The 27555-nt window shown below is 40.6% G+C and overlaps 1 protein-coding gene across 2 annotated transcripts; it reads right to left on the reverse strand.

The window, feature by feature from the left end:
* Window positions 1-82: 82 nt before the first annotated feature.
* Window positions 83-27422, reverse strand: TTLL12 (tubulin tyrosine ligase like 12). 2 transcript variants are annotated; one of them, XM_037390456.1, is made up of 15 exons: window positions 27237-27306; window positions 25924-25985; window positions 20465-20640; window positions 18121-18319; window positions 16167-16326; window positions 15453-15586; window positions 12226-12302; window positions 8106-8222; window positions 7803-7997; window positions 6131-6242; window positions 5143-5294; window positions 4976-5057; window positions 4443-4511; window positions 2569-2707; window positions 83-609 (listed from the first exon to the last, which is right to left on the reverse strand). In XM_037390456.1, the coding sequence occupies exons 3-15, from the start codon at window positions 20608-20610 to the stop codon at window positions 458-460; spliced, it is 1734 nt and encodes a 577-aa protein (XP_037246353.1). In that variant the 5' UTR covers window positions 20611-20640; window positions 25924-25985; window positions 27237-27306; the 3' UTR covers window positions 83-457. The 2 variants fall into 2 exon arrangements, with proteins under 2 accessions (XP_037246353.1, XP_037246352.1); XM_037390455.1 differs by lacking the exon at window positions 25924-25985 and having other exon boundaries at window positions 27237-27422.
* Between the last annotated feature and the right edge of the window lie 133 nt (window positions 27423-27555).

Consider the following 27555-nt stretch of genomic DNA (forward strand, 5'->3'; position numbering starts at 1 on the left):
TTGCACTGAAATACCGTATTAGTTTCCCAGTTTAGATCTTTGCATAGGAGGGACAGACAAAACAGACGTACAAACTCCAACATGATTCAGTAAATTATAGTTTTAATGCTGACACAGGGAACTTGTGCAATGTTTCCCAGCAAGCAAGCAATCAGGCTACCTGAAAAACAAGTCAATTGCTCCAGTTACTGTCCTGTTTTGAGGTCTCCCATATTCGATAAACAAGACATTTGGTCAACACAAACTCATGATTTATAGAGCTAAGCAAGACAAGGAAAATGTAGACAAAACAATCATCAATACAGTATATGGTATATGCATATTCTTCTGACATTTTTTTTTTCTTCCTGGGTTACCAGTGTAGGAAAATTGTTGCATCAGCAGCTCATAGAACTGAAATATAAATCTTGCTGTTAAGCATATCTAGGAAGGAAATTAATAGTCAAGCCTTCTGTGGCTAGACAATGCACGTCACATGGCAGCTCTCTGTTTCATCCAGAAATAGGGTGCTGAAGACATCATTAAAAAAGGTAGGGTGGTACTTGCAGGCTCTATCACAGTCAGGATTAAAGTTCACTTCCAGGATCTGAGGCTGCATAATTCTTTTCCCTGCAAAGGGGAACACAAACATTGCCTCAACACAAGCTCTGTAGAGAACGTGAATCAGGACCTGTCTTCAAGCCAGAGATTATAGAAAACTACTGGAAAAAGCCATCTTTTATGACCCAAGCTGGCAAGCCGGTAGGGTGTTGTTATTTCAGTGTGTTTGGGTTCCTTTGGAGGGATGAAAGTCTGTTCTACCATCATTATCCAAAGGACAATTATCCAACAGTTTCTGCTATTATTGTGCTAATCCAATGCTTTATTTAGAATGAGAATTTGCAGCAATCTAATAGGATGATCTCCTTGATACAGCTGTCTTACTTGACAGTTTGAAACATCTTTCAGAAAACTGCTTCCCTTTTCATGTTTCAGTACAAACCTTCCTTTCTTAAAGACTTCTACCTTCCCAGTTTCCCAGTGCTAGCAGTCCTGTTCTTTCACAATTCAGCCACTCCCACCTGCCACTTCATCTCACTCCTGAAGTAAGGGAGTTTCATTTTCTCTCAAAACTTCATCAGTACAGTTCAGAAACAAATACATGCTATGCAAAGAAAAAACAAAGTATTTTATTTCTGTCTGGTGTTGAGATTGTAAGTGAGGGTACAAGCTTCTGATGCATAGGTAAATCATACTATGCTCTGCTCAGATACAACTAACCTATTTATCCATAGGCTGCCTACAGCATCACATCTGTGACCTTGGCACCCACATCCCCATCTTCAAAAGGCTAGGGATGTGCGCAGCTTGTGTTCAGCCAGGGCTGTAATGTGAGCTTGGTCCTTTTACTACAATAGTTTTCCTCAAGGTAGTAATAATAGCGAGTTGCTTTGCCTTTCCTATTCAGTCAGCTCTGGGACAGGTGAAAGAGCATTTGACTTGGACATAGCAGACCCAGATTCAATCCCCTGCTCCACCTGATTGGAACAGCAAAGACTCAATTCTCTACCTCCTGTTTCTCAAGCATCTCCCTCCATGAAAGTGATTCAATATTTACAGAATCAACTACTGCAGCAGTGGGCTAGGGGCACCCACCCAACATACAACACCTAATTACTCTTCTGACAAACCTGGGCATAAGCAATTAATTTTTCCTGTATCCCAGGGGCAACGTCAAAGAAAAAAGTACACACTGTTCTGTTTAATACTCCCCTGGCACTCCTTTCTGTGTTGGCACCTCTGCTGCTTTTCTACCTACAAAAGACGCGTGTCTTGTACACTTTTGTACAAGGACATTGTTGAGCCTCCTGGTGAGGTAATAAAAGAATTCACCCTATTTAGTGAATTTTGCTACCAGTCCCTCCACAACTGGCTGGAAGAAAGGTCCAGGCAGCCATGCTGTAGCACTAACATGAAGCAGCTTCAGATACATGGTCTTGCAGGGACCTGGCAACAACTGTGTGATGGTCCCGAGGACATCAACAGCACTGAAATGGTGAAGGTGGTCCCTTCCATGCTTTAATAAGTAACTGTGCATTGAAGACACCGGGTCCACGCCTGGAAGCCACAGATAGTAAGATGTCACTAAGGTTTTCATAGAGACAGGTATTTCAGACATTCTCTCACCACAAATAGGAAAGAAAACTCGCTGCTGTCAGAGTAACTACACTGCTGTACAGTTGAGGTTGGTTTCTTTTTTTTTTTGTGTGTGTGTGTGTATATGTGGTGGTTTGTTTGGTGCTTTTTTGTTTAAAAAAAACCCCAGAGAACAGCAGTAGCAGGGGCACAAGGGAAGCAAGGACTCAGCCAAGTACAGTTAACAGCTCCCCCATCACTCCTGTTAACCAGCATGGTGGATGCTAACCCCGCAGATCTGCAACTACAGATATACTTTGATGTCAGTAGGAGGCACAGAACACACAATTTACATTGCTTGAAAAAACAGTAAGAGTTCAGACAGAAGAAATAAATTTCTGAAAGGGTCCACAAATATAAAGAATTCAATATTCCAAGAAACGAGCTTCTCACCATCTCTGCTGGTGTCCCATTTAAGCATCAAGTCAACAGCATATATTGCTCTTGACGATGGATAATCACAGATGCCAAGAGGTGCAGGTTTAGCTGAAGCAACTTGGAACAGTTCAGCAAATGCCTTAAAAATATTTGCCTAATAACAGAAAAAGGTATCCGAATGAGAAGTGAGGTTCCAATAACTCATAAATAGAAGCAACAAACATTTTTAATCACTTCATTCACACAGCTTTTTAAAGAGTTTGCGTAAGTTACCCTAGCCAACAAATTATAATTGTGCACAGTATTAGCTTCAAAATGGCATTTAGACCTAAAGACAATACAGAGAAAGTGCTGAGCACCTGGAAATAATATCCATGGCCTTTTCTGGGGAGCAAGTCAGTATCACAGAAATCCTGAAAACAGGGAATTTAATATTAGCATTAACCCTCTTTCTCAGGCATTATGTACAGTACTGCACTTATGTGTAGAGGAGGGGAAGAAGAAAGCCCAGGAGTGCTGTGAAGACCAGCAGTACAGCTGTGAAGTTCTACCTTTTTCCTGCCTATTAAATTGTATTAGTTTTGTTTTGTTCTGCAATGAAAAATCTTCTACCTACTTACACCCCTGTAAAAATGGTCATGGGGACATTGAGATTTTAACATACTACATTGGTATTTTGAGCAACAGTCAGATACCCAACGTGAAAGTGAAATAAAACAGAAAGAACATACAGGTGCGAATTTTTGCACTGAGTTATACTACAGTGAACCATTCCTTCTAAAATAAAAAGATGGTGTAGTACTTCCTATTCTGCACACAGTACCACTTTAGGTAACCTACAGTATGTATCTGACATCTCTCTTCCTTGTAGTCTCTTCCAGACTATTTTAAACATAATGCTGCAAAACCTGTCATACCTGAGCATCATTGATTGGGTATGAGGGTCTACTTAAAACTGATGTAAATTAATTTATGGAAGTCAGCCCACAGCTGGGCAATTTATTAATTTTCGAAAGCATATGCTCATATAAATGCTCAGCTACTGTTTATTCTGCATCTTTTAGCTCCTGATAAATATGCAATTATGCAACCAAACCACTCAGTTTTGTGCATGTTTCTGAACCATCCCTTCACATTCAGCTTCTTCTTTCAAGCATGAATTACAGACAAAGATCAATGAGAAGGCACTCATCTGCCTTCCTGCATATTTTATGGAACTACAGTACTTAGAGCTTCCTCGTCCCAGATAAAAGATGCCCTATTATTAGGGAACCATCTGTTTTCTTGTGAAAAAGCCATTAATGTGATGACCAGGGCACAGGGCTCTAGCCAGCTTACTAACACAGAGAAGTTGTGCCAGCAGCTGGAAATTCTGCAGTGCAGTCTCAAAGGCAAGAATTAATTTAATTAACAGGGGTTCTAACTTAGTATCTCAGAGACAACAGTGAGCAACATCTGTAGTGATCAGCACGCTTTATATTCTGGACTTCCCTGCCTTTTGCATGAAGTACTAAATCTTCACAACCATGCACTTAGATTGTTGGCAACCTGCAAAAAAGAATTTGCAAGCAAAAAAGATCCTGATCGCAGGATCCTGATGGTAGTCAGGACTGGCTTTATTAGTAAGTCCAATATAAAGAATTCTCATAGTGTAATCATGAAATAAAATTCTCAAATGCTAACAACAAAGTGTTTTGGGGGGCAATTATGCTAAGTTAAGCAATGCTTCTAAAGTAAAGGTTAACATCTGATATCATTTGTGGAACTGATACACATGAAGTATGTCTCATGAGAAAAACCCAAACCACCCAACACTTCTGGAAAAGCTTGTTTGTTGAGTAAAAAAACAGATCCATGAACATTTACACAAGAAAGATGAACTGACTTACTTGTACTGTTGTCCAAGGATATTCAGGATACTGTTTTTCAAACAGAGGAATAAATTCTTCACAGTGTACCTAAAACAGTTTAGCAACATCAAAGACCATTTTGGTTGGGAATGACTGAGCAAACATGACAAGAAAATAGAGTATCAAGTATTTCTTGCCATTCATGCAAATCCAGGTAGAGAACTAGGGAATTAGACAGCTCCTGAATATCTTCCTTGTTACAGTATTCCTCGTTATAGAAGATCACACTAAAGCCTTTGACAATGTTTAATTCCCATTTTAATAATTCTTTTACTGCTCTCTATCAATTTGGGTTATATTCAGGATGTAGGTTTGTATTACCTTATATAATCACTGATGACTGGTGTGTGGGGGGGGGGAAGAGGAAAATATTTGCTTAGGACTTTGGGTACTTTCAACACCCTGACTGCTCGTTTAAGTGGAACAGGTTATTTGGCAACAGTCACAAAGGAGGCACTAGAAGATTTTCTAACAGTAGAAAGGCAAGGGAGTGTTTTGGACTGTTTGCTTACCTGTTTTAATGTGATACCGGGAGCGTAATTCATGACTGTGAAATGCTTCTCATAGTCATCCAAATCGTCAAGTGAAAATGCCCTAAAGGAATAAAACAATGCCTTAGTTTCCAAAGTATCAGTTTTAATTCTAAGCCCCTCTACATTAGTGAGGGGAACATAATTACCGATTTGAAAAGCGCAGCCAGAATACATCATAGATATACAGTTTGAGTGGTTTCACAGACCGCAGCAATACAACATAACGGATATCAAATTTAACCATCCCCACATCTTCTCGGTGAAACAAAACTGGGTTCTCAATATATTTGCACACTACCTACAACAAAACAAAAACACAGTAAATATAATTAAACTGAAATGAAAACAAAGTGTCACTGGATCTCAATGATTTAAGGTATCCTTATATGCACTTCAGGATTTCTTTTAGAAATGTGTACCAATGCACAATGTTGTTACGCAAATAGGTACCTTTTATCAAACTCTTTGACATCAGGGTGGGGTAAAGTGGGAAGCCAAAATGTGCTTAATTGTACAAAAAAAAAAAAATCACAGAATTTTATTTCTGTTTTGGTGAGCTTGTTTTAAACTAGAAATGTGAAGCAATTCTTTGTGCATTTCTGCATTCCAGAAAATACACATAGTCCGCAAACCAAGAGAAATAAAGCTAAAGTGACACTGTGAGGTATGACTGTGTATCGCTCCCTATAAAAAGCTCCACGATTCACCTGTTGTTGGCAAAGGCGGTACTTTGTGCCACTGAGTAGAGCTGTGGATCAGCAATAATGAACCACCACAGGACAGAAGCAATAATATACCAGAATTTATGAACAACACTAACTATACCTAATGTGTGTTCATCTGCCAGTCTGAGGATTAGCGTTACAGCATCACCACACTGGAGTATTCATTACTGTCAGGGCAAGTTTTATTTTTTAAACAAGAAAACAGCAGGCTCCAAGTTCATCACTGCAACAAATGAAGCTGACCAATTTGAATCTGAATCAATTCTGAATTGACTGAAACAGTGTGCTTATGGCCAGCATATGAATTTTGTGGAAGATAAATTTCCTTCTTTGCATTTTTAGACTCCTCCTATGAAGCATTTTTTTCAGCTGTTGCCTTTAAATCACATTCAAAACCATGCACTCTAACCTTTGGGCTGCTTTCCCTATGCCTGATGATATTGTTAAGACTGTTGGTGATGTGGGTATCCAGGCTCCTGGCCAAGTTCCATGGTTTGCATATCCAGTGATTGTCTTCTCCTCTGGGGGAAGAGAGAGAGGGAGGGAGGGAGACAGAGAAGAGCCAAAACCTGTAAGTATCCACCTCATTCATCTGTCTGAACATTCACTTGAACTGATTTAGGTACTCCCCTGAATAAATACTTTATAAAGCCATGGGCTACGGTGCAAGAACTAAGGAGTTTTAACTGACAACTGGGAGCAACAGGCCTTAGGCATAACGGAGAGAAAAGGCACTGGTAGCTTTCAATGATCTTTTCAGTTCAGGCCCAGCATGCTTTCACTGTTTATTTCCTTCTTCTGCATCCCCCTCCTTCAAAAGGGGAAAAACTCCCCATCAACAGCACAGCATCACCATGAACACGCACAGGTCACAGTGCAATCTGCAGTTTTCCAAGTTGATTCCCTAATTACATCTCCAAATCATTCACATTAAATGACACCATAACTCAGCTCTTTGGGAAGAAATCACGTAATATTTCAACAGTTCAAACTGCAAGAAAACAAAAGCACACCACCACTTTCTCACCCTCTAGTAGCTAGGTACCTCAAGGGGAAAATTCTTTGAAATATCCTTGAAGAAAACAGGCAACATGCTGGTCTTTCAATGTGTCTTTCTGAGTAAGGGCAGGGTAACACCTGATGTCATCCTTTCCTCAATCTATTAAAGCATCCTAAGAAATTTCTTGAGCTTCATGATAAATAGCATAAACTGAGCTAAAGTTAGTGGTGTTAACTTCAGAGGTCTGTTTTGTTTGTTAATTTGAAAATTCCTATCCCCTCCTTCCCATTCCCTATATACACATTGCAATCACTGTCAATCCTTGAAATTAAAAAGGAATCAAAACATCATACACTAGGGATACATGTAAGGAATACTCTCTCCTGGTCAAGCCAGTCAATAACAGAATACTTAGAGCAAAGAACGGCCAAATTAAACACCTGGCAGGTGGCACCATAAGCAAGCATTACCAAAGCAGCAATCTTTCAACCAGAACACTCCATGGTAGGCATAAGAGCTTATTCCATTAGCAGTACCTAATGATCTCTTTCTCTCTCTTACTAAAAGAAAATCTTAGTTTTCATCCACTCCAAGGCAGCTGCAGCAGCAGAAAGAGCATGCTATTTAAAACCCTAAAGCTCCACAACTGCTTTAGGCTAACACTAAAGCTGTTTTACTTTCACAGCCTTATGGAACCCAAGTACCCAGTACACAATCCTATAAACATTTTCCACTCTGGCTTAAGAGCAAGAACAACGGCTACTGGTCCCCTGGAGAAAAAAACCCTACATTTGTTGTAAACACATTTCGATCCTTTGAATATTTGTTAAATACAAGACCTAACATCTTGACTAGACAAAAAGCAACACAAATCTGTATTCAAATCATGGTGAAGTTTCTGCGTTTCAAAATGCATTGCTTAAGCTCACAGTTTCCAGGTAAAATTCACTTGAACATAAATGCAGGAAGAGCAAACTGATGGCAGTATACAGCTGCTAAGCCCAAAATGTAGGCTTACTGCTATTTGAAGGAAGTGGGATCAAGAAAGCACAAAAAGCACAGAAGGGGATACACAAGCTACCTTCTGTCACGTTGCTGAAAGTAGCTGATGAACTGAGGCAATTCTGTTTGAAGGTTAAAAGTACGAGGCAACCATCTTGGCCCATCTGGTCCTCCAGCTCGTCTAGAAATGGATGCCAGGCAGTCTTTGACAGTCAGGAGGTTCTCACACGGGAACTGGTTCAGCATTACCTCAGGCCTTTCCTCACTTAGCTTTCTACAAAACAGAGAAGTTGTTGGGTGAAGAAGGAAGCTTGGGAGGCCTTTGGGAGCACAGCTTTTATAGCAAAAACCTAAATGGTATTATCAGAGGAACAATTGCAACCTATAATCTTTGAAGTGTGAGAAGTTGTAGAGGATGTCTGCTTCTCCCTCGTTGTCTGTGAATACAAACCGGGGATGTGTCAGGTTGTTGAGGACTTGCTGAATGTCTGTGAAAACTCTAGAAAAAAAGGCATATGAAGAAAAATGTCAGTTTGGTTTCTGAAACTGATTAACTTGTGTTGGAACAGAGAAAAGTTTTAAGCTTAGCTTTCTACAAGAATTATGCTTTACCAATACACACTTTCTGTGACAATCTCAATCTATACAAACACTTTAAATTGAAGTGGGACAGATTAAAAACCCCTGTACTTTGAGGCAGATATCTCAAAGATACTTTAGCTCCTACAACTTCACAAAAATGGCAATTCAGAAGACAACGACTAAGTCCCTGACAGAGAAGCACCAACATGAAATCACTATTCTACATGAAAAGCCCCTGCATGAGAGAGACCTTATAAATGCCTTCATTGCAGGAAGAGCTCTAAAAATCAAACTGCTGTCATCAACGAGAATTAATAGGAAAACTTGACAGTTTAATCTAGCAGCCTCAGAAAACTATTTTCATTTGTTCAGAACTTCACACACAGAAATTTCTAAATAATCAAAACATATGGAAGTATGCGCAGGAAGTACACACAACTGAAGTTTAATATAAATCCTCTCCCAGCCCCATTAAAAAAACACATCAAAACGCAACCCAAACCTGATACGCATTACAAAACATAACTAAGAATAAGGCAAGATGTTGCATATCTTACTAAATACCTCCTTCAAATAAACCCAACAACTTCACTATCTGACATGCTAAAATAAGCAGATAGCAATATACATCATTTTGGTGTTTTTACAGTTAAAGTGAGGTCATTCAGAATTCAGCATGATGACTCAAGAAGACAGACTGACATAGGAAATAGTTCTCATAATAAGGGAACATTGAACAGACTAAGCAACTGCTCGTTTTTCCCATGAGAAACCACTACATTCTTCCTCCTCTCCTGACCTATTCTTATCAACTGTGTAAGTTTCCTCTCCTCCTCTGCTACTAACGAATTGGAAGATACATTCCCCTGAGACAGACTTCTCTGAAATGAACTGTAAAACCAGCCCAGTCACAGGGGGAAATACATTATTTAAAAAGAAATGTACGTAAGATGTTTTGCATAGCTCAATGTGTGACATACTACAATGGTTATACTGTTTATGCTGGAGCCCAAGATTAAGAGAGTTGACTTCATTTCATTGTAGATGAAGAGAGTCAGCCTGGCACCCCTGTTCAAGTCACCAATATTTCCCCACTGTTGCAACAGAGCAAAGTTAGTATCTTTATACAGCCCCACTAGCATTTCTTTCTACAATACGTGGCTTCTTCTTCTAAGTCTGCACACTAGGGGAAAGCACAATACCAAATTTGATGTACTGGATCCAGTACAAGGTTCCATCAAACCCATTTCATATACAAGCTACCTAAATATCCACTGGTGTGGAGCAACTTTTAGTCCTTGCTGAAGCAAAAGTGAATCAAAGCAGTGACCTGAAGATAAAAGGGAAAGATAAAAGGAAGTCTTGAAGCATCCAACATCCCCACACAAACATGCATGCAAGAACACATGCAACGTAAGAAATACTAGAATTTAAGTTGCTCATGATCAGCCCCTTACAAACAGACCCTACAACATAAGTTATCATCCCGCAAAGACACTAGTCCTGTGTAGCTGGATCCAAACCTAACTAACAGGTCTTCTCTGGTATTCCCTTGTTTTTAGTTAACTAAGTTGGTACACGTTACAATGTCTGCTCTGATAACAAACATCCACATATAGACATAAAAATACAGACAGATAAAAAAAAATGTGCCAAGTCCCATTCTGGGTTTGACAGATGACAGAACCTCTACACTGCAGTACTGTGGTATTAGCAGACCTATTTTGGACCTTTCACTCCGATATGAATGACACAGTGAACTAATGAAGCCAGCTGACCATAACTCCTGAATGATTTTTTTCCCTCCTTGTCATACAGAAGTCCTGGTAGAGATGCTACAAAGTCTGGGATTAAAGAAGTTATTATTTGGTGGAATTGTGCAAATAAGATAAAACATGTTAAATGTTACTTAATTTATATAAAGCATTTAAAGCTAAGAAGCAGTTATGAGAATCAACTCCCAAAGCACAGAGCTGACAAGCTCTGATCAAAACAAAGAGTTGTCATCTTGTCACAGCTCTTCAGGCATCTCTACAAAATTACTGATGTAGCTGAAGAGAATCAAAAAAGAGAAGATCAAAAGTGATGATCAAGCCCAACACAAACTGGAAGGACTTTCCATATGAATTTTGTCTTTGAAACATTTAGTTCTTTTAATCCACCTTTTTTTCAAGCCAGCAATCAGCACAGCTGGATAGAACAATCTCCCTAGGGCAGCAGTTACTATTAATGCTACAAGATCTACTTGAACCTGTAATTTTGCTATATTAAACTACATGTTACTTGCTCCCTTGCTTTTCAGGATTCAGGTTAAACATTTATTTCATTTTCCCATTCTCTGTCTTAGCTTTACTTGGAAACAAGATGACTAAGAACTTGTCCCAGGTTCTAAACTTCATAACTGCATGCATTTAACATCTTCCAAATCCCCTACACAGCGGCAATACACAAGGCAGAGCTTGCACATTAACAAGCCACACACATCTACCCAGCTTCACACATTCCCATCTGTCCATCCATGGTGGCAGCCTTAAAACCATTCAAGCTTTGAAAGGGGCCAAGAGCACTGGAAGACTGTAGCTCCCACTAGGTCATCTGGACTCTGAGATGCTACCCTGCTCCTGGAGGAACTTTAGCAGATAAAATTTAGAATGCAAGGAGGACCTTCTGGCCTCCTGTGGAGGCCAAGTTGCTCTCCTTTCTCCACTCCAGACAGAAACTGGATAAAGAAGAGAACCTTTAGGAGTACATGGACAAAGTGTTGATGACATTCCTTAGAAGGAGAACAGGAAGGATTTGGCATGTCTCCCCCATTCCTTCCCTGATGCGAATGCCATTCACCTGAAATACGAGATGCGAAATAAAGAGGTAGCAGTGAAAAATAAGTCAACATTTCCCAAGATCCTCAGTTTCTTTTCATCTCTATGAGAACAGAGCTACCTTTGCCTCCCTTATCTGAAATAGAGGCAAGTACACTAGATGAGTAAGCTTTTGCTTATTCTCAGTCTAGTAACCAGAGATTTAAACAACTCAATGAAATATAAGACTATCACTGAACAAGTTAACAAATGTCTCTCAAATCAAAGTGACTTTGATTTTCAGTAATTCTTCTCAAGTAAAGTTCATCAAAAGAATAACAAATCCCCTCAACACAAGAAGCTGGGGTGTGAGTATACCTACCAAACATGTTTTAGTCAAACCTCAACCCTTAAGCAAAACGTTGCAAGCAAGAGCTTGGGATTCCAGTGTCAGACTACAAACACCCTGGAGTGCAACTCGCAGCACATGCTATGTAATGCTATGCTTTTCTGGAATAAAACTAGTAATAAGGCAGTCTAGCCATGCAGTGCAACTGCTTTTGCTCACAAAAATCCTTTAGCTTTGCAACATTCTTCCAGCTTTCTTCTGAAATACTTTCACACCATACACTCCCATCTTTGTTGTAAGGCACGTACCCAGTTTAAAACATCCCAGGTTTTGACAAGATTCCTGTGTGGCAATCTCAACTGAAGGGGAATAGTCTGTTATATTCACACAGCTCAGAGAAGCACATGTACCCCTATGGACATGCATGCTATAATGTAGAAGAGAAGTCTTTAGTCTTTCTTACATACTTTAGCTATATTCCATGGTTAAGAGTTGCATAATGTTGTAACTTTCCTTTCACCCAGAAGGTGGCACTTACTTAAAAAAACCAATGATCTAATGTATATTTTTAGACATTCTGTAAGTGACAATCCATTTACTCTGAAGAATCCAACAAGAACAACTAGTAAGTCAGCATCTTAAGCAAGTCGCTACGTATAAACACACCTTCAGCTTGCCTGTTGTTCAAAGCTGGAAAAAGCTGTTCAGCCTCAGCACACTCCAATTATTATATTTAATATTGGTAAGAAAGCATTGTGTTTGCAGATACGTACTTGAAAACTTTGCCTTTGTCAAAAACTGGTGGGTTTATTGCTATAGGTAGTTTTTCCTTGTTTTCTGCTAAAATAGCCTAAAAACCAAAACAAAACAGAAAAACACACAGAAAGTTAATACTAGGCAGAATAAATTAGCAGCCTCAGGTCAATGTCCACAATATTCAGCAGATATGAACAGCAGCTTAGACCAAGCTGAATTTTGAAGTGTGCACAATCAGGTTACTAAAAGAAGTGACTGAAAACCAACATAAGCTTTAAGAATAAGCTACAGGTAAAACATTCTGTATGATTTGATGTTCATCCAAGTGTTTTATTAGCAATAGCCTATTGAAATTTTCTTGAATTGTAAACCTTTACAGGTGGTTTTCTACAATTCCTTTCTCTACGTAAGTATTTAAATACATATATAAAGGTGCATTTGTAGTCACAGTAAAAATGACAGTCCAACTGAACATCTTATTGATCCATTGCCTTCAGCGCAGGCGAATTCCACCAAATACATTCTAATAAATATAGTGCTGTGTAATATGCTGCTCAGAAAAAACCAATCAGGACGAGCAGAGGCAGAAGGGAATCAGAGGTAAGAGGCCATTAGTAAAAAAGGAACAAGAAATCTGCTTCAAGACCAGGGCTTATCAACACACCCTGAGAAACTCCTGTTTCTCCTAAGCATTAAACAAAGTATCAAGTTATAGATGATCATATGCAGTGAAAGATGAAGTTACTATCTTCCCCCAAAAAACAGAAACCTGACCATTTAGCCATAGTGTTTTATTACAAATAACTAAAAAAAATAGTAATTATAGGAGGCTGGAACCTAATTCTGCTCCTGCAAAAATGAACAAAAGGCTTTTTGCAGTCTTCAGTAGTAAACATTCTTGAAAAATCACACTCCATCTTTTACAACACCTCTGACTGATAAAAGGAAACGCATATTGGGATCATTGCTGATACCCTGTCACAGGAAGTAGCTCACAGAAATTCTAGGATGGGAGGAGTACATCTTGAGAAACTGATGTAGTTGCTGTTTTGCAAGAGCACCCCGAGTTCCAGCTGCTGGAGGCTGTCCTCATAAGCAGCAGTGGTAAAGTGTCCGTGCAGCCATGGACATACCTCTTTACCTTTAAGGCTGTTATAGGGAATACAATCATACATAACCGGAAAGCATAAACAAAACCATAATCAAAGATCTCAGACATCACTTTCTAAAACAGACTGGACAGTACAAATACAAAATAATTCCACAATCACCTGACAATAGGAAGAGAGCCTGTACTCTTAAGAGAAGCCTACAGTTCTCAGAACATACCAGAGGATTCATTACTGTCTTTTCAGCGACTCAAGTGCAGGGAGCTGTTGCGGAACAGCAACTACTCTAGCCCCCTCAACAGATGCTTCTTCCATCCCAGACATTTCATTAAAGGCCACCTCCCCTGACACTGGTTTCTGCAACCACTGCCCAACCATTACGCATGTACCATTTCAGTTACAGCCTCTGTGGTCTGCGTTGAAGACTAGAATTGGGTAACAGAGCAAAGAGCAGGTAAGTGTTGAGCCACAATGTTGCTGTAACAACTCTGTGATTCTTTTAAATAGAACACTGAAGCCTTCAGGTTTATTTAAAGGAAAATTAGAATAAGAAATACAACATCCTTAGCTACAGTAAAAACAAACAACACAGCCCATTTAAGAAGTGATTATTTTCACACAGTAGTAAAGCAGAAATTGTACAGCAATAGCAGCAAGCAATTTTGAAACTGTATGACTTGCATAAACATTTAGAAACATTTTCACACAATTGAATTTCCCAGCTTAACTGCTGGCTCACATATTAATGCTGTGAACAGACCTCTGAAGTTGTCTGTACTTTTTTGCACAGGTAGCTCTGCTTATGTGAAAACGGCAATTGGCATCAGCAACATGATATCTCTTTATAGCCATCTCACTTCTGGTGTTCAAGGATCTGCAAGGCCCTAAGCTATTTTTCACGGGTCTGTCACCAGTTAAGACTTTAATCTACAGCTAGACATTCTGAAGTAAAAGAAAGGTCTGTTGGTTGGTTCTAGCATCACTGTCTTCCTGTCATGTCTTCTCAATAGCCGAGTGGCAGACACACAATAAAGGTAAAAAAGGATAATTTGAGAAGATGTTTTTAAGGTGCGGCAGTAAAGGAGTATGCTGTTTGCTCATTTGCCAAACACAGCTCTTTAAACTTGACCTGACCATCCCAAACCAGAGAACACATGCAAAAAATTGCCTTATCTGAGACCCAGGCACTTTTGCCAAGAGAACACCTGTATGACGTGGAACTATGGGTACACTGTTGTTCCTCATCTGTGAATGCAAAGTACGCCTCTCTTCCAAAACCACAAAATCCCAACCAGGCAATCTGACTTCAGTTACAAAACAGCTTAGCTATTTTGAGTGTACTCTCATTTGGCAGAAGCAGGTTAACTTCATTTCTGACTAGATACTGTTAACAAGCTGGATCCAGCATCTTTTGCCTATCCTCTATCATAAGAAACAGGTAGATGGGGTATAAATTTTTCTTTAGAAGCCGCACTTTGAACAGTTAGTGGCCAGTCATCATCCTCATAGGCATCAGGTTTCTTCGTTTTTCTTAAAAAGGAATCTCATGAAGACTTAGTTCATGAAAAGAGGATTTCAAACAATGGTAATTTCACATCCTTAAAATACCACAAGCATTAGTAGAAAGGAGAGCAAAACAGATGAGCACTTTGTAACAGTGCCATCAAATTAAAGATGTCTCTGCTCCAATATGCAATGGTTCTAATCCATGACATGAAATGAGTAACAGGCTGAAAAATACAGCCACTCCTAAAATAATAAAATAAATCTTTCTGTAATTCAAGACTGACCAGAAGTGCTACAATAATACATCAGATTGGTAAGCCTATTAGACATGTATCAAATATCTAACTGGAAGATGGGTACCTTATAAGAAGTACCTTGTAGCATGCTTGTAAAAATTACTGCAGTAACACATTAGAACTCACGCTTCAGTTTTTAAACAGTTAAACATTGTATGTAGGACATTTCTTGTCTCACCATGCTTTCTTCAAAAATTTTTCTTTATTTAATATCTGTACTCTAAATCAATCTTTAAGCCTAAAAAGCAAAGTCAGAACTCCCGCAATGTTTTTTTTAGATACTGCCTCCTCTTAAAAGAGATAAAATATGAGATTAACTTGTTAAAATTATACCTGGTAATGCTCATCTGATGGCTCTGGTGTAAAACAGTTGACATCCAGCACTTCAGCAGGTACCCACGGTAACAAGACACACTTCCTGATCAAGCGATCTGTTTCCCCATGAGCATAATCACGAGTCACTTCATCTGCAGCAAAACAAAGAGAACCTTTAGGAATTGCCCTTCATTCTCCACTGCAAATCTTCCTCATGGCATATCACACAAATAAAAGTTGAAAAGTTAATACTATAGTGTTCATTATTTAAATGTAAAATTAAATTTAAAAACTACATTAAGAAGGGTATTATTTAGGATGCAAAAATTAGTCTGAAGCCATTTCTCATCCACATGATGGGGGCCCCCAACCAAGATGACAGGAATAAATCTTTGGCCTGGCATTTCCCAACTGCCAGTACTTTAATTTCTGACTCAAAGCTGCAAACAGACTTTGAAGGAAATTTTCTGCTCTCCGAGACAGTGATTCAAGATATAAGATCTCTGTCAATAAAACATTAACAATATTTTTTGACTGATAAAGGCCTCTATGTCACATAAATTATGGAAATATCCAGCAGAGATCTTTTACATTTGATAGCATTACAAATATGCAATCATTTTGGTCTTGAAATATTTGTTTTACTGCAAAGTGCTCAATGACTTGTAAGAATATGCCCTGTCTTTTATTGCAAGCATAAGAAAACAAATTAAAAATACTTGGCACACTTACCACCAGTTTCAAGGTCTCTCAAAGGCCAGAGAACAGTGTAAGCCATTTGCTGTGGCAGGTAGAACAGAGGTGCTGTTGCAAAACTAGGCTGATCTGAATGCTGAATGCGTGATCCAAATTCATCCATAATGTACCAGACAGGAACCTTCTCCTCTGCAGTCTGCGCGATTAAGAAGAGCGAGACATCCTGCACATAGCAATTGCTAGAAAAGCACCGCAAGACAGAAGGTGCTGGCAGCGCCCACTGCACGATTTCTCTGTTTCCTACTCTAGCCAAGATTGTGAGCAGGTGCTAGGCAGACAGTAACACTCTCACCCCTGCAACTCTGAGGCTAAGCCAGCCTAGCATCCAGCCACTGCTGGGAACAGCCTGTTGCTATGTCAACTGCACAGTCCCATCATCTTTCTTATGCTACTGCCTAGAAGACCAGCTTCCCCTACACCAAACTAGCTAGGTTCAGGGCGCCAAACCAGCAGAAGGCTGTCTGGTAGGATTAACTTTCCTTCAGTTTCTATCAGAATCACTTTGCTAAAAGGAGTTTCAAGTTTACAGCTTACAAGGGAAGGAGAGCAGAACTCCCTCCTGCAACAACAGCTGGCTGTAAGTGTTACATCATCAAAACATCCCTTCCTGCAACACTTGTCATGATAAAATCCTGGATGAATGAATAAACTTTAAATTGGTTGGTAGCACTATTGTTGCCTTTTTACAGAAGCAGAAATGGAGCACAGAGATTAAACTTAAGATATTCAAGCAGCCCAGTGCCAGAAATATAAGACAAGTTCAACTACAGGCTGAATTAATTGTCTTCTAGGAAATCACTTTTTAAGTGGTAACACAGATAATTCCACCTGACTCACAAGCCATTCATGAAAACAAGATGGGGAACAAAGACACAGGATTGAAAGACTGAGAGAAAATATGCAGATATTCCTTTTATTTACAGAAAAACAAAACAGTCATAACAAATCCTTTTCTCAGGGATTTTTTCAGGCCTGATACTACTGTGAGCAAAGCTGATATCTTAATTGATAAAGACAACCACTCCAGAGAACAACCTCGAGTTCCTGAGCTAATCGGTTCAGACTGGTCATGCTCACACTGCCCAGGGTCAGCCCTGCCTGTTCTGTACAGGGCTTAGCCCAACAAATTCACTGTTCTCTTTAATCCACAAGTCTCACAGTAGCCTAGGAGCTACATTTCAGACCCTACAAAAGGGTTTTTAACTGCACCCTGAGGGTTGTATTCCCTCAGAAATGGCATGTATGCACTTGAGGGTGTTTGAAGGCTCAAGACATGCCAGTACAGTGCTGAAGGACTAAGCAGGGCAGTGGGACCAAGCCTGGTACGGTCTCTTATCGACACTACTTAAAAGTAGCAGCCCTTGGAGTAATCTATGCCTAGAAACACTTAGGCTCCATCTTGAAGCTAGTTGGTTCTCACCTGAGGGTGAACTAACATTTACACAGTACAGACAACCAGTTGTCAAATACAGACCAGGAAGTTATTTGACAGTGTAGGTATATCCCTGGTATGTAAAGCACTCTATACAAGTGCTTGAGAAAAACTGCAAGCACACCTGAGACATTTTTATGTGAGACAATTGATTCACAAGAGGTTCTTGCCTTCACTATGAGAAAGTTTGAGGAGAAAAAATCCATTTAACATACAAGCAGATCTTGCCCTTCTAGCCCCCTTCTTTAGCAGCAGATACTCTTCCTTTCTCTGTAAGAACCTCAAAGTTCTCATCAGAAAGCTGGTAGCAAGCTACCATGCATTTTAGCCCTACATGGCATCTGCTCTCCTTCCAAGCAGATGTTTATTCTGAAATAAAGGATGTAAAGGACCTTTTTTTAACTGAAAATATATCTTTGTTATTAGCCATATACTGGAACATCTTCACTCAGGATTCTCAGAACTTTTTAGCATCCTAATCAGGCTTTAGAGACTTACCCCTTGAGAAAGCTGGTAGGTCTGATTATATTTCCACATTTCCTGCAACACTTGCTCAATGCTTCCCTCATCTGGGATTTCTCCATGAAAGTCGATTCCCATGAGATTTGTCATTCTGTGCAGTAAGCCCGGTACGTGAAGCAGCTGCTGGCGGGCATGTTCAACTCTGTATGTCCAGGCGTGGTCAATGAGGAAAATGCTTAAAGAGAATTGTGGTAACATTATAACCATTGGGTTTGTTTGTTTGGGTTTTTTTCCATGTATGTAGCCAAACGTTCTGTGAATAAGAGCTATTATTTCCTTGCAGATTGTTTGATAACTAGGTCTTCTCTTACTCTCAAAATCACTCCCAGAGCACACACTGCAACATCACAGGTTTGGAACAACTTCCCAGCAGTAACTCGCACTTCGGTTTTGTTCTGGAACATTTATTTTACATTACTTAGTACAGGGGTCCTCAAACTTTTTAAACAGGGGGCCAGCGCGCGGATGAAGTGGCAGGCAGTCATCTGTGGCTGCTTGGTTTCCCCCCCGCAACCCCCGGCAGCGGGGGTGTGTGTGTCTGTAAATACCAGGGGCCGGATTGAGGACCCTGGGGGGCCGTGGGCCGTAGTTTGAGGACCCCTGACTTAGTATTTCCCTGAACATGAGGAGCAAACACAGAACAAGGCACCCAAGTTTGTAAATATAGTTCCCTTTAAAGGGTGGGAACACAAGTTTCTTCCCTTTTGATCAAGTCCACTGCATCAAGCTGATATTCTTGCCTGAAGAGGGAAAACAATACATTATTTTGCCAAAGTATTTGAGGGCCTTGTTAGCCATGAGCTCTGTTACATTTACCATCATCTGTAAAACTAGGTGCAGAGGTCTGATCAAAAGCCTGTATTTGCTATTACAAGAAGGATTACGTTTTAATTCTTTTTATTGTTCCTCCTTGGGTTTTTTGGGGTATCCCCCCTATCTTTGTAGAAAAAAATGCATTGTTTTAGAAGAATTACCATTGTAGCACAAAACAAAATCACAAACAACTGGCACAGCTTCCCTTGACAAGTTTAACCCCTGTTTAGGGTGTACGATTTTTACAAAAAAATCATTCAGCCAGAAGGGTTCTCTACATTTTGGTTATATCCTCTTAGTGAACTAAGTTAGAGAAAAATCTGAATTCTATTTGCTACAAAACAAAACAAAAATCAACCAAGCAAAAAACACAATGAACCCTCCTGCAACAAAACCACCCCACCACCCATATTTCAGAAAGCTGTCATGTACAGCAAGTATCCTTGAACAATTATTGTATCTCATATTCCACATACAGAAGAAACCTCATGTAATCCTAAAATTAAAAACTCCAGAGAATGCTAAGGCCAAGCTCTTTGGAAATGTTTGCGAACAGGCATGTTTGCATACAGCTTCTAATTCACAAGCATCTGAACACTGCAATGAAGCCCAAGATTATCATAGGAGCTGTTTTGAACTTTATAATTTAAGTGTATTCTCAGACTTAGAAAGGCAATGACTTAGGTTAAAGCAGGCACGTAAAGGCAGATACCTATGCTCTATGCTGTTTTTTTACTCATCGGGGCTAAATTCAGATTTTTAGACTTTGTATGTTTCCCTAAGAACTATGAAAGTTCTGGCAAAAGAAGTTTTATAGAACTCAGCAGAACTGTCCTTAGATCTCCAGCAAAAATGACATAATCTCACTGCTATCTATTAACATATGACAAATAATAGCCTGTTCTATGTTTGAAATCAATAAGAACACAAAGCTGTGTTGTAACATCAAGTAGTTTCTTATGCAACTCTTTTCTAGTTTTATAGCTGCACACTAGCCTCATATTCACAATAAATAAGCTGATCCTGAAGAAAGGCAACAATAACTTGATATATTCAATTATGCATGCATAGCATGCAATCACACTCAAACTATATTTTAGTCAACTGGAGGAAATTTGGTAGTCCATGTATCATTACTTTGAAGCTGCTTAGTACCTCCTTAGCCTGAGATTTGCGAAGGTCACAACTGTTTCTTCAGGGTTTTTTTTCCCCAGGGCACACGGGCTTACAGATACAAGGTTTTATTTCTGCAGAATTAATTTCAAGGTTGCCTTTTCTCTATTCTCTCTCTTAGCTTACTAAAACCAATTTCTAGGCATCTTCATGATTTAAAAAGAAACAACATAGCACACAACTTTTCTCAAATAGGCAGCTATATATTACAGTAAGAAAAGAGGATTTCTGAGCAGGATAAAACATGTTTTAAAGCAAACTGTCTATATCATTTTAGGGACTAAGACTACTCAAACACTGAACACTAAACACTAGTTCTGAAATCACTACTCACCTATTGGGATTAGAGGCCTGAAGCCCATTCTCATTTGTTACGATAACTTTGAAACAAGGCTCATTTCCAGGATTTGGTTTCTTTTTTAGTTCTTCTTCCATTTCTTCATCACCTTCTTCCTCCTCATCTGCCTCTTCTACTTGCATTATTCCGAAGTAGTCACCAGCATCAAATACCTGAGATGGAAAGTGTACAAAATATCAAGCAGCTGGTTGAGGCAGTACCCTGATACACATAATGCAACACTTAAAAGGCACTTGTAGACAATTTTGGCCTGCAATCTGCTAAAAATTGGCATTTTTAACTTGAGAGATAAGTGAACAACAGTATTTATTCTTTCACATTTTAACAGAGTTGTTGTTTGGGAAGTTTCTTCAGTTAATATTGGCAAAAAGTTTTGTTGGTTTCTTTGGTACCAGTAGGTCTAGTGATGATTGTGGATTAGTTTAAATCCTCAAAGAATTTTAGAAGCTGAAAATAGAATACCTTTGCTCAGCTTTGCTAAAATCAACAATTTCAGACCTGCAAAACCAGGTGTTACTCAGGCTCCACAACCAAAGTACATTAAGGTGCCTGAGGAAAAAGAGCTTTTACCAACCAAGTTCTGAAGTAGTTAAGAAATCTCAGCATGTTCCCCCTACTCTTCTTTCCCTATAAAAGGAACTGCCCGTGCTCACTCACCTCTGCATGAGCTGGGAGATTCCTTATACTGCTGAAAGTTAAGGTCTATACACTTTACCTCTACTAATGAATGTGCTGAAAGGGGTTTGTTTACATCTTTGCTTTGCTGAAAGTTAAGGTCTATACACTTTACCTCTACTAATGAATGTGCTGAAAGGGGTTTGTTTACATCTTTGCTTCCTCCGGACATAACACCTTCTCATCTAGAACCTACACAAATTATGTAGGTCACTACACAAGTTTCCCTTCTGCCCAAAATCTTGCCAAATGTTGGCCTTGCACATCTTTTGCAGAACCAAGACACTGCTGATAACTTGTGTTAATTCAAAGTAAACATATGCTTTCAGGAAGAAAAAAATGTGTAAGGCCTCAGAAGACTTCTTAAATCCTTTCAGAGGGATTTATTTTGCTAAGTCACTCACACACTAGATAATGAACCAGGAAGGCACAGACAAACCATTTGCCTCAATCTAGTCTCACTAGAAAGTAACAGGAGGGGAGGAAGACCTAGAACGGTGACCTCTAGCTACTGGTTTAATATGCCAAGTGCAGGGATACCTAACCTCCGAAACCACATTATTAGAAGTCATTACTTCTAGTCATTGACAACTTATTAGCTGTAAAATCCCGGTGGCAGCAATAAGCTCTTATTTGTTCAAGTGGGTGTTCCTTCAGAATGATTATTTCTGCTAAGCCCCAACAGAAGGGTGAGGAAATCAACTCCACCTTTGTAAAGCAAGGCCACCTAGACAAAGCAGACAGCTGCCCACAGACACCTAGCAAGGGAGGAAAGCAGTGGGGAAACAACACCTACTTCAGATCTTAATTTAAACCACAGCATGGTATCATAGATCAGATCTAAGTGGAAAAATGCCTAAAATTCCCTCCAGGGAAAAAAAGGCAAGGTATTTTCTTTTGGACTGGGGGTGGAAAAAGAAGATGCCAACAATATGTTGGCTAACTCCACATATATATTTTTCTCAGGGTAAAGAAAATTACCTCACAAAAAACCTCACTGGAGATTAAAAATACACCTACTTAAAAAAATAATCAGAAACTGACTTAACATCCTCCACTTTAGCAGGCATTAAAATAGTCAGTAATTCTAATTTCTTTCTAGTTTTCCAGTGCTGCTAGAAGAGGATAACATTACTCAGTAACAAGCAATATCACAACCTCTTGCTGTTGCAGCAGCCACTAAAGTTTCTTTAAGCCTCTGCTTGGTTGCCTGTAAAATTCATAAGTCATTCATGTAACTGCAGGCAGATTCCAGGTAAAAGAGTTCTTCCTTGCGTGGTTGTCAGTGGTGATCACAATTTATTTTCACCTGGTTAGCTCCCAGCTGGATCAGCTCCCTGATCTGGCTCACTGCACAAATGCTAATCCCAGGCCACAGCAGGCAAAAAGTATACCAAGGAACACGCACTCCACTCCTCCCTGCAGTGATGCTTTGCTGTTCCTGCTGTTGGATCAGAGCTGTCCTCGTCAAGCTCATTAGCCAGCAGAGGATAACACAGCTAAGTGACTTGCAGTCATCAGAAAATTAAAACTGCAAGTACAATTCACTGGAGTCCACTTGACACTTCCAACAGTATGACACTATGTATACTTTCTACACTTGACATTTTGTCTTAAGGAGTTTGTAAGAGCAGGGCTATGAGGTGAGCCAGCTGCTGACTTGGAGATTAGCCTTCACTTGCCACAGGCTCCACCCATTTACCAAACATCCATGATGAATGTTAATATCAAGTTCTACCACTGTGGGAAGCTGTTGGCTTTATGTTTTATTAAATATCAACCAAAGACTTAAAAATGAAGGGGCTCCAAATTCCCCAAGCCAAAGTTTTGGTCTCTCCCTCCAATAGGATCAGCTGTATGAGATTGCAGCAGTTGTATTTAGCAAAAGATATCCACTTTTAATACCTTTCCAGCATAGTTATGCTTAATGAAAACTCTCTCCTAAAGAATTTATAACCTTGAAATAGTGAATTAGATGTATTCCTCATCTGAAACAACTTACACTTCTTGGTACAGCAGCTCAAGACCACCTTAATCTGTGGCTTTTTGTGAGGTTTTTGTTGTTTTTTAAATTCATAATTGATAACACAAACCATTCAGTGGTGAACTGATTGATTTGGCAGAAGTGCCTCGCCAGCAGTATGAACATACAGCTTGTTGAGTGGGTGGCTGACACTGTTGTCCTCTCTTCCCACCTCTCTTCACGAGGATCTGTCAAACTGTAAACCTACTAATGCAGCAACTCCATTAAAGGGATCTTAAGCTACTTGAGCAAAAAACAGCTGGGTAAGATCACATCAGCAATTCAGAAAGTATAACTCTCTGGTTGAAGTAGAACAGGGCAAACCTGCATAAGGTGCTCCACCATTGTAATAATCTCTAGAAGACAGCAAAAGGGGTAGCAACATATTTGGCGGCAAAAATATTTGCAGGCAAAACATGCTTGGGCAAAATCACTCCCTCTTCATATTCAGGTGCAGTTCCAACCTAACAAGCCTAATGAACCAGAGAACATGATAACAAAGCAGGCACATGTCATGACAACTAACATGCACAAGCACCTTCAGCAATTTTCTTTTAGGCACATTGCAAACTGCTCTGAAGGCCACAGGTACCCTCTAAGCAACAGGCTGCCCTCCTCTGCTCTGAAAAATAGTGTCTAGTAGTATTGAACATGCTGCATTCCTTCTAGTAATTCATTTAAAGCCTCTATTTCTAACTGAGATTAAACTTTAAGCAGTCCTTTGCCAGTGATATCACAGGGCCACAAAAAATCTTGCTACAATACACAGAAGCTGCCACTTAACTTAGCATATGGCTGAAATAGGAAAAAAAAAAATAGATGTAGCACTGTATTTCCCAGGCTTATAACCAGACTACACATGGCTTCTCCAGTAACATAAGAAACATTTTAGGGTTTACAGTAAATTATTACACATGCATATGTTTTGTTTTTTAAGTTTCTGCCAGAAACAGAGAAGTTTACCTCCCAGCAGACCGTGAATGCTAAATGCAAAAATAAATAAATAAAAGCAAGTTTATTGATCTAGCAGATATATCATGTTTTGAACAAGCCATCCAATGTAATTCATGGTTACATAATGGTCTCAGAAGGAAACCTGCTCCAGCAGATCTCAAAGTAAATGAAAAAAAAGCCCAAACCTCCACTTATCTCATAGGCTCTAGCCTACACATAGGAGGGAGGATGCATTCACTCGTCTTAAGCATGTGTGTGTGTTGGCAAAAAGCTGCCTGGGCTGGATTCTAGAAGTATTGATGTAAGAGATCTTTATCTGTATTATGGATGCCAACTTTCCAAGTTCTACACTAGAGAGTTTTAATCTTTGTAACAGGTTAGAACAAATGAAAAATCCTTCCTACTTTCACACATGAAACAAGGAAACTCATCCTGTGCTCCATGTTGCACTGATACCCCCTCCTCCAGTTAATCTTTACTACCTAGACTCCCAAAACATTTTCATACTTTCCCTTCACCTTCTTTGTTTTCTTTACTGCTGCTCCTCCACATGGTCCAGTTCTAAGTAAGGTACTGCAGCTCTGTCTCTACCTTCTCAAGGGCTCATCCTAGTCCACGGCACTTCTCACAGCAATTTTCCCTGGACATCCTCGTCTTCATATCCTTTTGCACTTCTGGATAAAACCCAGAAGCTGCAACAGTAGAGACAAGCACCATCAGCAGCCTAATTTATCTGCCTAAGCACACTGAAATTATTATCTCTCCCCACACACTGAAACAGTACAAAAGAGAACACTAAGCCACCACTACAAGCAAAATGAAACAAACAGAAGGAGCAGCCTGCCACCTTAGTTAGGGCATATGCTTTCTTCATCCTACCTTTTGCCACCTTAGCCTCTGTAAAAAGATGAGGACCATGGGTCTACACTCACTCTATTGTCTTACCTCTAAATTTCACACACCCCCCAAAAAATTGGTAACATGCAAGAATTTCAGCCACAGGACACAACTCTTAAGCCCACGTCACATCACAGCACAATTCCGAAGTTTGCCAGCTACCTCCAGCTTCATAATACTGGCAATATGGCAATACAACAGCTTGTAAGGAAACCCAAAGTTGCCAGCTTTACATTTCATCCTGTTCCAGTACATCCTTCTCATACCTTCCTATTTAGGCAGAGCAGTATGTATTTCCTGCTCCAAGTCACTTGCACGTATGCTTGTTGAGAGAGGTATAACAGGAAGTTTATGACTGGGCATATGCTTGAGTTAATGTAGATTTATTTTCTCTGTAATACACACCTATTCCTCTTGTTAGCAGTACCAGACACACAACAGTTAGAAAGCAGCAGGAACATATTCAGACCCTTCCTGACTGTATATGCTATAAACACTCAGATTATATCATGACTTGCTAAGCTTCCCTCCTGTCCCAACTTCAAAGCCGAGGTGGGGAAAAGCAGCACTTCAGTAATTAGATACTAGTTTACTTGTACATGGGTGTTAAACTACAGCCCCCTCTCCTTCCTGACTGTCCTATCCTTCCCGTTCAAACTTCTCATCCCATCTCACTTGTTTCTCCACTGCTCATCATGCACTCTAGCACCCCACCACTAAGTTCCCTTCTGACCCCATACCTACATGTTCCCATCAGATCTCCTTCTCTCCTCAGGACTCAAAGTTCACCTCATTCATATTTCCTTCTCCAGGGTGATTCCTTCAGACTCCCTGGAGCACTCTCAAGTCTCCAGACAACTAATTTCGGGTCACGTCTCTTTCCTACCTCAGTTCCTTGTTCCTTTATTGCAGCAAATCCAAGACAGCTTTCCTTACCACCGAGGCTGGCTGTGTATAGGCAAAACAACAACAAAAATTATCTAAATTCAGCTTGTGCCTTTACAAGCTCTCTGTCCACAATGATGCCTTTTCTCCACTTCACTTCTCTTCCCTTTCTCATCACAAAGCTCCAGAAAGCAAGTGAATGGTTACTAAAAACATGAGCAAAAAGGGATTCTCCATCCTGGAGTGTGCCTTTGCTCCTACACTCCCTTCAGTTCAGGTCCAGGTCCAGAGACTCCTGCTGTCAGCTTCAGCTGAAACACACCTAGGCCCTGCAAAAGGATAGTCTGCATCTGCCTGGGCCGGAACAACAGAGGAACTCAAGAAGGCTCACAAAGGGCAATGATACCAAATTTATGTCATTGCATTTATAAATGGTGATTTTACAAAGGCTTACAACTTGCCCAAAATTCAGCCTGATCAAAAGTCACACAGCAACACCACTCTGAGATGCTTTGTAAAGTGGTCCTTGCATTGTTATTGCTTTAAACATTGCCAGACATTCTTCTACCACCACCCAATTCTCTGAAAGAGCTGAACAGCTTTTAATTGCATCAGGAATAAATGAACAACCAACCAGCCAAAAACACTTCCAGCAAATAGCTACAGGTAACTCGGGCATATGCAAGAGAAGCTGACTGCCACAGTTATACATGACTGAGAACATGTAGAACACTGTGGAAGTGAAGAGAACTAGGAAGAAGACAGAAAAAAAACCCAAACAAAAAAAGAGGTAAAAGCCAACCCAAATCATAACGCATTAACATATAACAGGGCCCTGACTTTAGCGTTACTATTGTTGCTTCTCTAAATTCCTTTTTAGCAAAAAGAGCTGAAGGCTTTAGGGCATATTCATCACCTCTCTCCAGTACCAGCTCTCCAGTTACCAGGACTTCGAAACGCTTTCAAGCTTTAGGCTGACAACAATAAGATGAAATCAAACACGCACAATACACCTAATCGCTTTTACAGTGCTTTGGCGAGACAAACAGCACGAAGCTTTCCTCACCCTCCCCTGCTAAGCAACCTCTTGGCTCCCTTCTTCACCCCGGCTGGGAAAGAGGGCCCGCTCCCCACGCCCCCCTCACCATCGCGGGGGGTCGGACGGTTGCTTCCCACCCAGCTGGGGAAGGGAGGAGAAGAGTCCCCTCACTGAGGGGAGCTCCTCTGGAGGGAAACACCGCGCGGCGCTTCCCGCCACAGGGGCTTCCCTCACCACCGTTCCGTTCCGCCCCGCAACGGCCCACGGCCACCCACCTCGCCACGCAGCTTGCGGCACAGGCTCTCCCAGTAGCGCGCCGGGACCCTTGAAGCGCGGAGCGCGGCCCCATGCAGGGCCACGAAGTCCGACAGCTCCAGCTCGCCGTCCGCCGACATGGCCGGGCACCGCCGCCGCGCGCCCCGGCGCCGACCGGAACGCAGCGGGCGGGAGCGGCCCCTGAGGGCGGGAGCTGCGCGCGCGTGGCAGGGCGCTGCCAGGGGCGGGGCCTCGCCGCTCTGAGGGGCGGGCGTTGAGGAGAGGGCGGTCGGTAGCGGGGCGCCGCGGGGAGGCTGCCGCTGCCTTCCAGTCAGCCCT

Source organism: Falco rusticolus, chromosome 5, assembly GCF_015220075.1.
Source record: "Falco rusticolus isolate bFalRus1 chromosome 5, bFalRus1.pri, whole genome shotgun sequence".
Classification (NCBI taxonomy): Eukaryota; Metazoa; Chordata; class Aves; order Falconiformes; family Falconidae; genus Falco; species Falco rusticolus.